The 12,626-nt window shown below is 41.6% G+C and overlaps 1 protein-coding gene across 1 annotated transcript; it reads left to right on the forward strand.

Annotated features, from left to right (window-relative positions):
* Window positions 1–607: 607 nt before the first annotated feature.
* Window positions 608–11,472, forward strand: TMEM167A (transmembrane protein 167A). The gene is made up of 4 exons (XM_060235738.1): window positions 608–778; window positions 4,961–5,070; window positions 6,480–6,514; window positions 10,726–11,472. Exons 1-4 carry the CDS (start codon window positions 776–778, stop codon window positions 10,794–10,796), a joined length of 219 nt encoding a protein of 72 aa, XP_060091721.1. The 5' UTR covers window positions 608–775; the 3' UTR covers window positions 10,797–11,472.
* Window positions 11,473–12,626: the final 1,154 nt, after the last annotated feature.

Below are 12,626 nucleotides of genomic sequence, written 5' to 3' on the forward strand. Positions count from 1 at the left end.
AATCTTTCACCACATGAATAGTAAAGAATTGGACACTGGACACATTTTTTTAAAGTTGACAACTATTAGTTAGAAAACCTGAGCGACAGGAATTTTCCACCCCATAGAACTAAATTAACGATGTTCTAAATTGAAAGCTACTTTAAAAATAGTCCTTCTGGGGGTTATCTCCACACCTACTAATCCACCTAGGAAGAGGGCAGGAGGCATTATTCCACGAACAGAGTCTCTGCTGGCGTTTAGGACTACAAAGCAGCTAAGAAACACTGAAGCGAAAATAACTTCACGTTCATAACAGAGAGGAGCACTGCTATCTTCGTGTGTAGAACAAGACGGCCCAGATAAAGAGCCCGCAAACACACCCTTTCAAGGAGCACCCTGAGAAACTTCTCTTGGCTTCACCACGTGCTACTAAAGCAAAAAGAAATCTCACTCGCAAACACGATCCCACACATCACCTCCAGCCTTTCCAACGCCTTCACTCTCCTACCTCACACCGTAGTGGAAACCTCACCCCACGACTTCCTTGAGCAAAAACAAACGCTGTGCCCCTCCCTCTTCTTTCCCCCTTAGCCAATTATAATCCTGCAGGGTCCCACCAACGCTTGGACCATCCCATCCTTATCATCCAATCAGGCATTCATTTACACTTCGCTTAAGCCAATCCGAAACTCCTTCCCAGCCAATGAAAAGCGTATAATGTGCTGGTTCTTCCAAATCCCCGCCTTCTTCTTTACTGCCGGATGTGTGATGTGGCTCGCGGCAGCTCGTAACTATGGTAAGAGTGGCGTTGGCCGTGAGGGAGGAGGGTGATTTTTCTTTCTCGCTGGTCCGCTTCTCGGTTCTGTATTCGGAGTTCTGCATGGGATGGGGTGGGTGGTCGCGGGGTTCAGTGCTGCCCCGCCTTCTTTGCTGCTTGTTGCACCCACCCACTCCGATCTTTATAGAAACGTAATAGCGGCCTAGTCTTAAAAACCGCAACAAAAATATTTAATAGCTTTCCCTAATTGCCGCGTTGATCTGTTGTGGCAAAACGAAAACGGCATCTTCTGATGCAAAAAGACTGCAATACCTCTGCCCCAAGACTCCGCTTTGTTTTCAGTAGGCTTGTGGTGTGATGTCTTTTCCTGAGGATGTCACCTATTATTTATTATTTCTCCGCTGCGTGTGACACCTGAGGGCTGAAGTCTTGTAGGAAGCCTTCCATGGCCGTGTCCTCAACTGACATATTCTCCCAGCAGCTATTACATGCTGCTTTCTAATCTGCTGTTCTTGAGTTTTTAAGACTTCTTTTTTGGGGTCTGAGTAGAAGTCGGATCTACATGAATCTTCATGAATTCATATGATTTTTACATTGAAATGAAATAAAACCAGTATTATTCTGTAGATCCTGTCTTAGACTATAGTCAGGACTACAAAAATCATGCCTCAACGAATTCGTGGCGCCTCAGCAGTGCAAAAACAGGATTCCAAAGCACGGATCCTTATGAATTCATATGATTTTTATGGTGAAATGAAATCAAACCACCATCATGAGGTAGATCCTCTCTTAGACTATAGGCAGCACCATAAAAATCATGCCTCCACGAATTTGTGGCACCACAGCACTGAAAAAAAACATGTTTCCAAACCACAGATCCTCATGGATCCTCATTTTTGCTTTAGGCCACCCCAAGATCACCAGCCAATCACATATCATGTTTATTGGCAGATTTTGCACCACAGAAATCATGGATCCACGGCTTCGTGGCTCTGCCAGGGACCAAAAACTTGGTTATGAACCTTCTGCTTTGGATACCCCCAAGCCCTCCATCCGATCACATATCATGTCCATGGGTAGAACTTGCACCACAGAAATCAGATCCACGGATTCTTTGCAGCACCATAGACCAAAAACTCGGTTTTGAACCACTGATCCTCATGGATCCTCATGATTTTTGCTTTCGATCCCCCCAAGCTCATCATCCAATCACATATCATGTGAGTTTGCACCACAGAAATCGTGGATCCACGGCTTCATGGCAGCGCCAGGGACCAAAAACTTGGTTTTGGACCACGGATCCTCATGGATCCACATGATTTGTGCTTCGGATCCCCCGAACCTCACTATCCAATCACATATCATGTCCATGGATAGCGCTTGCACCACAGAAATCAGATCCACGGCTTTGTGGCAGCCCCAGAGACCAAAAACTTGGTTTTGAACCACGGATTCTCATGGATCCACATGATTTCTGCTTTGGAATCCCCCAGGCCCACCATCCGATCACATATCATGTCCATGGGCAGAGTCTGCACCACAGAAATCATGGATCCGTGGCATCATGGCAGCAGCAGGGACCAAAACCTTGGTTTTGAGCTACGAATCCTCTTGGATCCACATGATTGTTGCCTTGGATTCCCCCAAGATCACCATCCAGACTTCACCAACATCCTATGAGTTGTTCAAGCTGTCTCGTCACAAGTACGCTGTCTAGTTGTCGGTGCTCCTGTTTCATCCCCTGGATTTCCTCAGTATACCAGGAGGATGATTTTGCACAGGAGCACAGAGAACATCGAGGCGCAATCTCTTTTATGGCTTCAGTGAGATGGGAATTCCAGTCCCCTACCAGCTCATTTAAGGAGGGCTGTAGATCCTGCAGAGTGTTCTGGAACCCAATAGGGTCCATAAGTCTCCACAGGCAAGCTCATTTAAGGAGGGCTGTGGATCCTGCAGAGTGTTCTGGAACCCAATAGGGTCCATAAGTTTCCACAGGCAAGCAAAAACCAGCTCGTCACCCAGACAGGGAAGAGCAGAAATGTCCAGCCAGGCCTTCAAAACCAAATAGTCTGACCAAGGCACATCTTCCTTTGAGGCTAAGTCCACATTCAACCCCGTACTAAAGATCAAATCCAATGTGTGGCATGCCTGATGTGTGTGGTCCGAGATGATTTTTTTGAGTCCCAGTGCTGCCATGGAAGACATAATTTCCATAGCCTGAACAGAAGTGGCAGGCTTGTCTGCATGGACATTGAAGTCTCCCAAGATCAATAGCCATGGGAACTCCACAGCCCACCTGGCCACCATCTCCAGCAGGCTCAGAAGGCCATCCGCTGGTGAGCTAGGCAATTGGTACACCACACAGATGGCCAGAATCACCTCTGACTCCTACACCAGGCCAGCACATTCAATTCCAGTGATTTTTGGGATGGGGAGTGGTTGGAAGGAAAAAACGTCATGGATGAGCAAAGCCACCTGCCCTCTTTGTTCGAGACTGATGCAAGACCGAAAAACCTGGTGGAGCAAGCTCTTTCAGGGTGACTGTTCCCCCTTCCTGAACCCAGATCTCAGTCACACAAGCCAGGTCTACTTACTGAGCTACAAGGTAGTCTTATAGAGTCTTGGAATTCTTTTTGGTAGACCTGGCATTGCATAGCATCAGTGTTAAAGGGGAGTATATAACCTGTGCCCTCCCACCAAAGTTTCAAGGGATGTGACAAAGGTTGGAAGGGGACCGAGCATGTCCATATCTCTGTTTCCTTCCATGCCAAGACCTTCTCCCACCACTATACCTCCTTCTGCCCTGGATAACTGGAATCCCCAGTCCAGAGCTGGCACTTTACATGATGTTCTCAATATGCATGCTGTTCTCCATATAGTATCATAGAGTTGGAGGGGACCTCCTGGGTCAGCTAATCCAACCCCCTGCACAATGCAGGAAATTCACAAATATCTCCCCCTAAATTCACAGAATCTTCATCGCTATCGGCTATCTAGCCTCTGTTTAAAAACCTCCAAGGAAGGAGACGTCACCACCTCCCGAGGAAGCCTGTTCCACTGAGGAAGCGCTCTAACAGTCAGGAAGCTCTTCCTAATGTTGAGCTTGAAACTTTTCTGATTTAATTTCAACCCATTGGTTCTAGTCCTACCTTCTGGGGCCACAGAAAACCTCCTCTATATGACAGCCCATCATGTACTTGAAGATGATCATATCACCTTTCCAGGCTAAACATGCCCAGTTATCAGTCAGGCCTAGCTGTGTGTTAACCCTTAAGGATGTTACTGAAGCATGCTTGTGGCCTTTCTAACTAAAATTGTGTCCCACACTTCAGGGGCCAGGATCAAGATAACAGAAATCCATGATATCATTTATCTGTTAGCACATATCTAAGCCACCTTTCTATCTAAGAAACATGCATGGTAGTTTTATCTTACATCAGTTTAAAATATAGATTTCAACTATAAGCACTTTTCTTCTAGTCAAGTCAGCCTTTATTGGCATAAAAATAACAGTACAGAAATGTACATGAAAGTTGTGTTTCTTTATTCTAGAATTATTTAGTTTTACTTTCAGATCAGATCACTCTTTCTGAAAGTGTACCTCTGGTAAACCAAGTGCTGCAGCTGCCTGTAAGCTTTTAAGTTAAAAAACTATAAGCAAGAAGTCTTCCTTCTCCAAATGTGTATATATTTAAAAACCAGTTGAAAGATTGTGTTCCATTCTTCAATACTACGTTATACTTGGCTATAGGCAAGAAATAGAACTTCTAACAAAGCTGTGCTTCTGAAAAGATAAAACTGAAGGTAGAAGCAGAGTTGGTTCTCGGTTTAGCTCCCATCCCAAAGTTGCTTAAAAGTATACCTCTTATATCCAATAACTTACTTTTGTAGGAAAAATTAAAATGCAACTCTTGGAAGGAGAAGGGATAGCTTCACCGAGTTCCTCCTCTAGTTCAAGGAAGAGGAGTAGAAATATGTGCTACTTCCCCACCTTGTTGTTGCAGTCATGGATGATTATCTGCCTCTGCAGACTTCTTGCTCCTATCTCTATCCTTTGGCAAAAGAGCCGCCTTCTAGAATAAAAAAAAAAAGCACATCTTTCTCTTCGCTGATAAGGACTAAGTGGCTAATAAGTAGGGCAGGAAGAGTTTATGAAGATTGAGCCATAACTCCTGTTTTGTTATTTTTTCCCCCTTGTAGTCTGCAATCTTCAATTTTCAGAGTCTACTCACAGTAATCTTGCTCCTTATATGTACCTGTGCATACATAAGATCCTTGGCTCCCAAATTACTGGATAACAATCAAACTGGGTATGTGAACACTTAGTAAATTTTTCAGAATATATGTAAGTAGCTTATTTACATCTGGATTTTTTTTCCTTTTCTGATGGGATCATTAATACAAGATCTTAACAAGATCTTTTAAATAATTGAAAACCTACATTTCAATCATTTATCAGTCCAGCAACATTTCTTCATCTTTATAAAAAGGAGACTGATAGCCTGTGCTCACAAGCAGCCATTTTGCATCACAGAACAGAAGTTAATTGTTTTTGTTGTTGTGCAAGATTAAAAAAAGCAGTACTTGAGAAGATTCAAACACCAATAAGCAAAACAGAACAATACCTACCCTTTAGGCACTAGAACACTGAATTGTTTGCTGTGGTGATTTGAGTTTGTAAAATCTATATATATTATTGTAAACTGTACAGGCTTTTCAGATTATTAAAACTGTGCCTTTAAGGTACATAGTTTTCCCCCTATTAAATGACTCTTAATTGAATTATACCTATTTTAGGGTCATAAGCTAGTGTTCCTAGATATCTCATTTTGCATAAGTGTGATCTTTTTATGTAATTAATTAATTTGGCTTTTATCCTGCCTTTCCCATGAATGGGCTCAGGGCAGGTTACAACAGTAGTTATAAAATATAAAATACAACTTATAAAACTTAAAAACTATGACAGCAGATAGCTGTAAAAATGGGGTATTGCTGTTATGCTATCTTATATGAAGTTTTGTTATCTTATATGGAGTATGTAGTTAAGGATAGTGCTATTGTGCTGTATCTAATGTTGGCATTTTCTGGCTGTTTGGCGTGTAAGCATCTTAAGCTGAATGGATTTTTGCCATTTCACAAGTGGAATCCTCCATATCCATTCTGTACATTTCTCTAAAACAAGGGTCTTCTGCTGGTACAAGAAAGTCCTTCTCTGATGGAAGAGCCTCTTGAATCAGCAAGAGGCACAGGACCCAGTCTTTGCCATGCCGATTACATACAAGTAACACACAAATATTTCTTGCTAAGACAGTTCTCTTCATCTGTATCATTCTGTGTAGGAACGTGCTGTTCATTGAAACAGGGATCTGTGTGCTGATTGACAGCATGGGATCAGGGGGAACAATCATCTGTGAGATTGAAGACAAATTTCAAAAAGCATGTAAATGGATACATAGCCAGAGGCCTTTGGGGGTTTGTTCTCCTCAAAGAATAGGTTCTCTCCTCCCCCTGTTATACAAGAAACTGTTTTTATGACTTAGGATATTCAGAGAAACTTGTAGGATAAAGAGGAAGGGGTCTTTTCAAAGAAAAAGTTTCATTGGGCATGCCTAAAGTAGCTCTTTGGATTTTAGTTACAACCAGTAAATCTTTATTTGAATTGTATCTCCAATAATATGATTGTTGTGTTTTTTTCTGATTTCTTTTAATAACTTTTCAGATTACTGGGTATATTCTGGAAGTGTGCCAGAATTGGTAAGTATATGTTAAGTCTGTATTGTGTTGTCCCGTTTTCAAAAATATAGTTTTATAGTTAAGTGCATTTACTGAAAATATGATATCAACAGTATTATTCAAAACATTTAAAGCATTGCCCTCTTCTCTGAAGCTGTGATGTTTACCAAAGCCAAATTGGCTTTTTAGTGAAATTTTATTAATGTTACCTGTGCTTTTTTTTAAATGTGGGGGGAGGGAGGGGATGGGTGCTGGGACTCATATATAAAATTGTGCTGTTTTCCACAAGTTCCTCCATCAGGACTTGGGAGGACCCCTAAATGGTGCTAGTAGTCAGTACTGGAGAGTACCACCACACACAAAAAGGTATAATGTTCATTTGTATTCCAGCTTCATACATTGCACATATAAAATGATACATTTGCTTATTCAAGAAAGGGGGCAATTGCCTCTTTCCCCACTGTAGCCACCCCTCCCCATCACATCCTACACTGTTTCCAAAAGCCCCCAGTTTTCAGGAGCAGTGTTGGTGAAGGCACAGGGCATACAGGGCTGGTATATGAAAGTGTAAGCAGTAAATATCCATTCCACAAGTAGTCATTTGAATCTAACCCTGGAGATAAAAGTAAAAATTCCATATGTAGTATGTTATTAACGAATAGAAATTTTCACAATAAAATTGTCTTTAGACACTGTCTCTTAGCCTAAGTGTCCTCCAGGACTGTTGCAAGCTTAAAGTCTGAGCAGTCAGGTTAGAACTGATAAAAGGAAATACTTCTTCACCCAAAGGGTGATTAACATGTGGAATTCACTGTCACAGGAGGTGGTGGCAGCTACAAACACGGACAGCTTCAAGAGGGGATTGGATAAGCATATGGAGCAGAGGTCCATCAGTGGCTACTAGCCACATTGTATTGTTGGAACTCTCTGTCCAGGGCATTGATGCTCTGTATTCTTGGTGCTTGGGGGGGGGCACAGTGTAAGGGCTTTTAGCCCCACTGATGGACCTCCTGATGGCACGGGGATTTTGGTCACTGTGTGATACAGAGTGTTGGACTGGATGGGCCATTGGCCTGATCTGACATGGCTTCTCTTATGTTCTTAAAATGGAAGGACTACAATAGTTCCTTTCTGAGTTCCCTGGAGTAAGAGCAAGCTGTAAATATAGTAGATATGAGGAATGCAATGCATTTGAACTGTGATATGGTTATTTGAGGTCAGACTTAGATTTGACTTCAGATCCTCAATCAGCCATGAAATTCAGTTGGTGACCTTAGGCCAATCACTCTCTTGACCAAATCTTCCTCATAGGATTGCTGTGAGAATAAATAGATGAGAGGAGAACCATGTATGACAGCAATGAACAGCAAGCAGTGTTCCCTTTTAGCTGAGTTAGTGTGAGCTAGGTCACAGTTTTCTAGCCTCTGGCTCCCACATTTTTTTTTCTTAGCTCAGGAAAAATGACCTCAGAGGAAGCCAATTTCCACAGTAGTTCACAACTTTAATGCCAGTAGCTCACAAAGTAGAATTTTCACTCACAAGACTCCATAGCTTAGAGGAGAGAATATTGACTGCAAGTATTTGCAGATCCCAAACTTCTAGAAATCCAGTGTGTGGATCAAAGCTTAATCTTTGTTATAGCGCCATGTGAATAGAACGTACTTGTGCTTTTTCCCCCATATAAACTATTTTTGTTCTTGTTCCCTTTGTATAAAGATAAGCACATATACACATTAGTGTAGTAAGCAACTCTGCCTCTTCTGTTTAAATAGCCTTTATGTTTCTGCTTCTAAACGGACAAGCTGCTGCCTATTCACAAAGTAGTGCTAACAGATATTTTATTCTAATGGATGATAAATGCCTCTTTCAAGAAAATTAAGAGCAGAAAAGATCAAGCCATATGAAAACTGTAAAGCTGTAGGAGGCGAACTTCCTCAACATTAATTTTAAACAGATGTGAAATTGCAGACATTAATTCACACAGCTATTTGTAGTTTAATTAAATGTGTGCCAGATGATGACAATGTCTTGTAATGTAATTGTCATGACCTTACTTATGGGAAGCATCACTGAAATAGTTCTTTCTATGGAAAGATTTCTTAAATTGGCAGCCAGCGTGTGTAAGAAGATACGCATATGCATATTGAGTGGAACACACCACCAATTCAGAAGCCTTAGCCATTTTATTTCCTTCACATAGTTTTGGCCTTTCCCCCTAGCTTTTTAAAATGTTAACCAGAAAAGCATATTCAACTACAGTTATGTGCCGCGTCTTTTATCTTGCTTGAGGAAGAACATGGCTATGCATATTCGTTAGTAGCCAAGGACAGCAAATAGCACTATTCTGTGCAAGGAGTAGGCTGCATCTAGGTATGGGAAGAGGGGACACAGAAGTAGATAGATTCAGGTGGGTAACCTTATTGGTCTAAAGCAGCAGAACAAAGTTAGAGTCCAGTGGCACCTTTAAGACCAACTAAGTTTTATTCTGGGTATAAGCTTTCATGTGCAAGCGCACTTCCTCAGATAGAGGAGTAGCAATGTAAAACTTCCAGAAATTTTAAAGCCACAGGGAATTATTTTTCCGGAAATAGAAATTTTAGGGCAGTTGAAATATATGCAGTCTTACTTTCTCCTATCAAACCTTTTACTCACTGAATAAAATAAAAGATAAAAAGGCATATATAATTGTACTGTTTGACCAAAATGGAATTTTAAAATGTGATTTTTCCTTCATTTTAATAAGAAAGAGTTGAAAAATGCCACTACCATAGCACATATATCTTTGATTTTAGCTGCCTGAGAGGAAGGCCCGTAGCTACGGGCATGGGGCTGTGGGGGCACAGCCCCCCGACTTCTGGGCTGACTGGAGGCCCCAACCAGCCCCCAAGGCCTCTGCCATCGTTCTGGGGGCTGCCGCTGACTCCATGAGCATTTGGCAGGCAAGGGCAGAAGCAGTTCCAGCCTCCCGCTGGAGTTAAAGGGCCCCCGATCAGCAGTTTCGCAGAACCTCTAACTAACACAGGGGCTGGGGCTGCTTCTGCCTCCAGCCCTGCGCACTATTTTAATGGTGGGGAAGGAAGGGAGGGTAGTGGTGGGGAAAGCAGCAGGGAGAGGAGGGAAGGGAAGCTCTCCCTTTCCTGCCCCTCGCCACCACCCTCCCTTCCCTGCCATTAAAATAGCACTGCTATTTTACACATAGATATTACATGAACAGCAGGTAAACTATAGTCTGCCCAAGTCATAATTTGCCTGGAAACCAGAACTGCAAACCAATTTGTTCATAGTATGTGGATAAACAGAAAGAAAGGAGCATGCACAAGGCCATGACAAGAAACCAGTCTTCCAGATCTTGTAAACTGTACATCTCTGTCAGTTCCCTTATGTTGTTAAGCTTCTCAGTCACTGATGCAGATGTCCTAGGTATGGACCAAAAAGTATTCTTTGTGCCCACATTAATGAAACAGACTTAGCATTTATATAAATTCAGCACTGGGTCTAGGGCACGTGGCACTCCAGGCAGGTTCCCTGCCCTGTGCTGCCGCCCTCCCTTCCTCTGCAATGCTGCATTGCAGCACCACGTGCCGTTGCGTCCCCCCTCCCATCAAAGCGCGCCACACCGAGGCTGGGCACTACCAGTTTTGATGCAGCTGGCATCTAATCCTTCTTTGAAGAGCGTGCTGGAGGGAGAAGGCTTCTCCCCACTCCTTTCCGGAACTGGAAGTGAGGGGGAGAAAAGCCAGCGCACTCTTCAAAGAAGGAACAGATGCCAGCTGCATCGAAGCTTGTAGGGCCCAGCCTCAGCACACTTCTTTAATCGTGGGGGGCAGAGGGCAAGGGAAGGGAGAGGGCCAGCAGCAGGGGATGGGGAGGTAGGCAAACTAGGCATTTGTCATGGGCACCGGGGGGGGGGAGCCCAGTTTGGTGCCCTAGGCAACTGCCTAGTTTGCCTAGTGTGCGAACCGGCCCCACCTTAATTACGAGATTATTCCCAAAACTTTCCCTGAAACACATTTAGGCAAAAATTGTTGAAATTGACATTTTGCACATTGTCTACATACCATGTATTTCCAGTAGGAAACAAAGAGTGTCCCAATGACGTTGCTTGTATTTTTCATTTATTTTTTTCTCTCATCTCCCAGCCTTATGTTGTTTGAACTTATTTCCAAAAGGTATACTTGCTTATGCAGTGAAAGCTAAGACAGTAATTCAGTATTGTGTCTTTTTTTTTTCAGGTGAACGGAAGAGCCCTTATGTTGCTGTGTGCTGTATAGCAATGGCCTTCAGTATTCTGTTTGTCCAGTAACAGTTGAGGAAAAGTCTGGAGTATGTTGGCTGTCAAACTACAGTGGGGAAAAAAGACACTGGGAAGCAGAAAAAATGGGAAATGTGTTCACCTTAATTATCCACTGGACAAGACAAATTTGTGACAAGTTCCTTATTTTACATAATAGAAGACGGGGGGTGCATTACTTTGTAATAATTCATTTATTAATATTCATATGTGTAGATTTTCCATATTCCTTCATGTGAACTGTATTCTGAATTTCAATTGAGATTTTAGATAGCTTAAAAATTCCTGTTTGAGAGGTGATTTGATATTAAAATCCCAAACCCTAAGTGTTTAAGTTATAAAATGTTTACAAAATCTGCAGAAAACATTATTGAGAAAGGTGAAGTAAAACCAAATCATTATCATTTATTGCTAAAAATTATGTCAACATTATTCTGACTGTGAACAAGACCAAATTTTAAAGGTAGAGAAATAAAAACAGAAGCTTTAAGAACAGAACAAATTTAAAGCTAGAACCACTGATGACATTAATAAGAGTTTGGTATAAAAAACAGTACTGTGTTAGAAAACAACTGTACACAAACTGTATCCTATTCACTATCAATTCAACAAGGTCTTTTTCTTTTTGAGTCAGTGCTTGTCATATATTTTTGATGCACCTGCTGTTTAATAAACAATTTGTATAATTGCTGTGCATTAATCTTATCAGCCGCTCTGTAAACTCTGAAACTTATTTGAGTACATGAGAAAAATATTTATAGTTCAGCTGTTTAGGATGGAAAAAAGTATTTTCCAGTTTTTTCTGAAATGTGGTTTTTAAATTCCTTGACCAGCAATTAGATGTTAGATTTTGTTTTGTCCTTGGCACTTCTAAAAGCTCAAACCATTACTGGTGATTTCAGTTCAGAGTGGATCAATATTAACTAATGTGGCTATTCATTTTCCTGGTTAACTGCTTGTAAAACAAACACACCATATTTTATATTCATTATATTTCATAACAGATAATAGAAATACCCTAGTCTCTTGAATGTATTTTTGTACCAAGCAGGTTTTATAAATTATTTGTTGTAGTCTACTTCTTACAAAGTTCTCAGACATTTTGCTGGATTTTTCAGTGTTAGGCTGTGTACAAAAAAATGAGCATGTGCATAATAAAAATTCGTAGGGTTGGCCATAAGTCAGAAGCCAGTTGATAGCACTTAACACACACACGCCCTCGATTGACATGATTTAACAAATTTGACTAAATGGAACTTGTTTATTTTTTATTTATTTTATTCAATTTATATCCTGCCCTCTCCACGAAAGCAGGCTCAAGCGGCTGAGTTTGGAAATGATGTAAAATAACAAATGGAAAATGTATGATTTCACACAACTTGAATATGAACTTATATGTGATGGTGAAGGAAGATAGCAGCTGTCAGTGGATCAATATTCTTGGTGAACATCACAATGTCACAGGGCATCATTCTACATTCAGGAATGCAAAGAAGCTCTGTGCATATATGAAATCTGTTGAAAATCATTTGCAACTTTTAAAATAGAAATATTAAAGTGTGGAAATTTAATTCACAGCGTATCTAGAATGTAAGCCAGAAATCCAATTTACATGGGCTTAGATCCTGAGTGCCCTTTTTGCTTGTTGAAAGTGTCTTTGTAATTTTTGCAGCTCTCCTCCACTGCAGCACACTACTTTGGTCCTGATGTGCTTGGGGGGGGGGGGCGGGGGCAGGGTCCACTAGCTCTAGTGGCACAATTCCAAAAGGACATGCTGCGGGAAGAGGGAGGCAGGAGAATTACCGTTCATGCTACACAGCTCTGCTTGCATTGCTTTGGATC

This window comes from Heteronotia binoei, chromosome 4 (assembly GCF_032191835.1).
Source record: "Heteronotia binoei isolate CCM8104 ecotype False Entrance Well chromosome 4, APGP_CSIRO_Hbin_v1, whole genome shotgun sequence".
NCBI lineage: Eukaryota > Metazoa > Chordata > Lepidosauria > Squamata > Gekkonidae > Heteronotia > Heteronotia binoei.

Bases quoted from the DNA above. Each gene is read 5' to 3' on its own strand.
- TMEM167A (XM_060235738.1), top strand. The intron at 5,071-6,479 runs GTATGTGAACAC...ATAACTTTTCAG, and splicing joins CTGGATAACAATCAAACTGG to ATTACTGGGTATATTCTGGA. The intron at 6,515-10,725 runs GTAAGTATATGT...TTTTTTTTTCAG, and splicing joins CTGGAAGTGTGCCAGAATTG to GTGAACGGAAGAGCCCTTAT.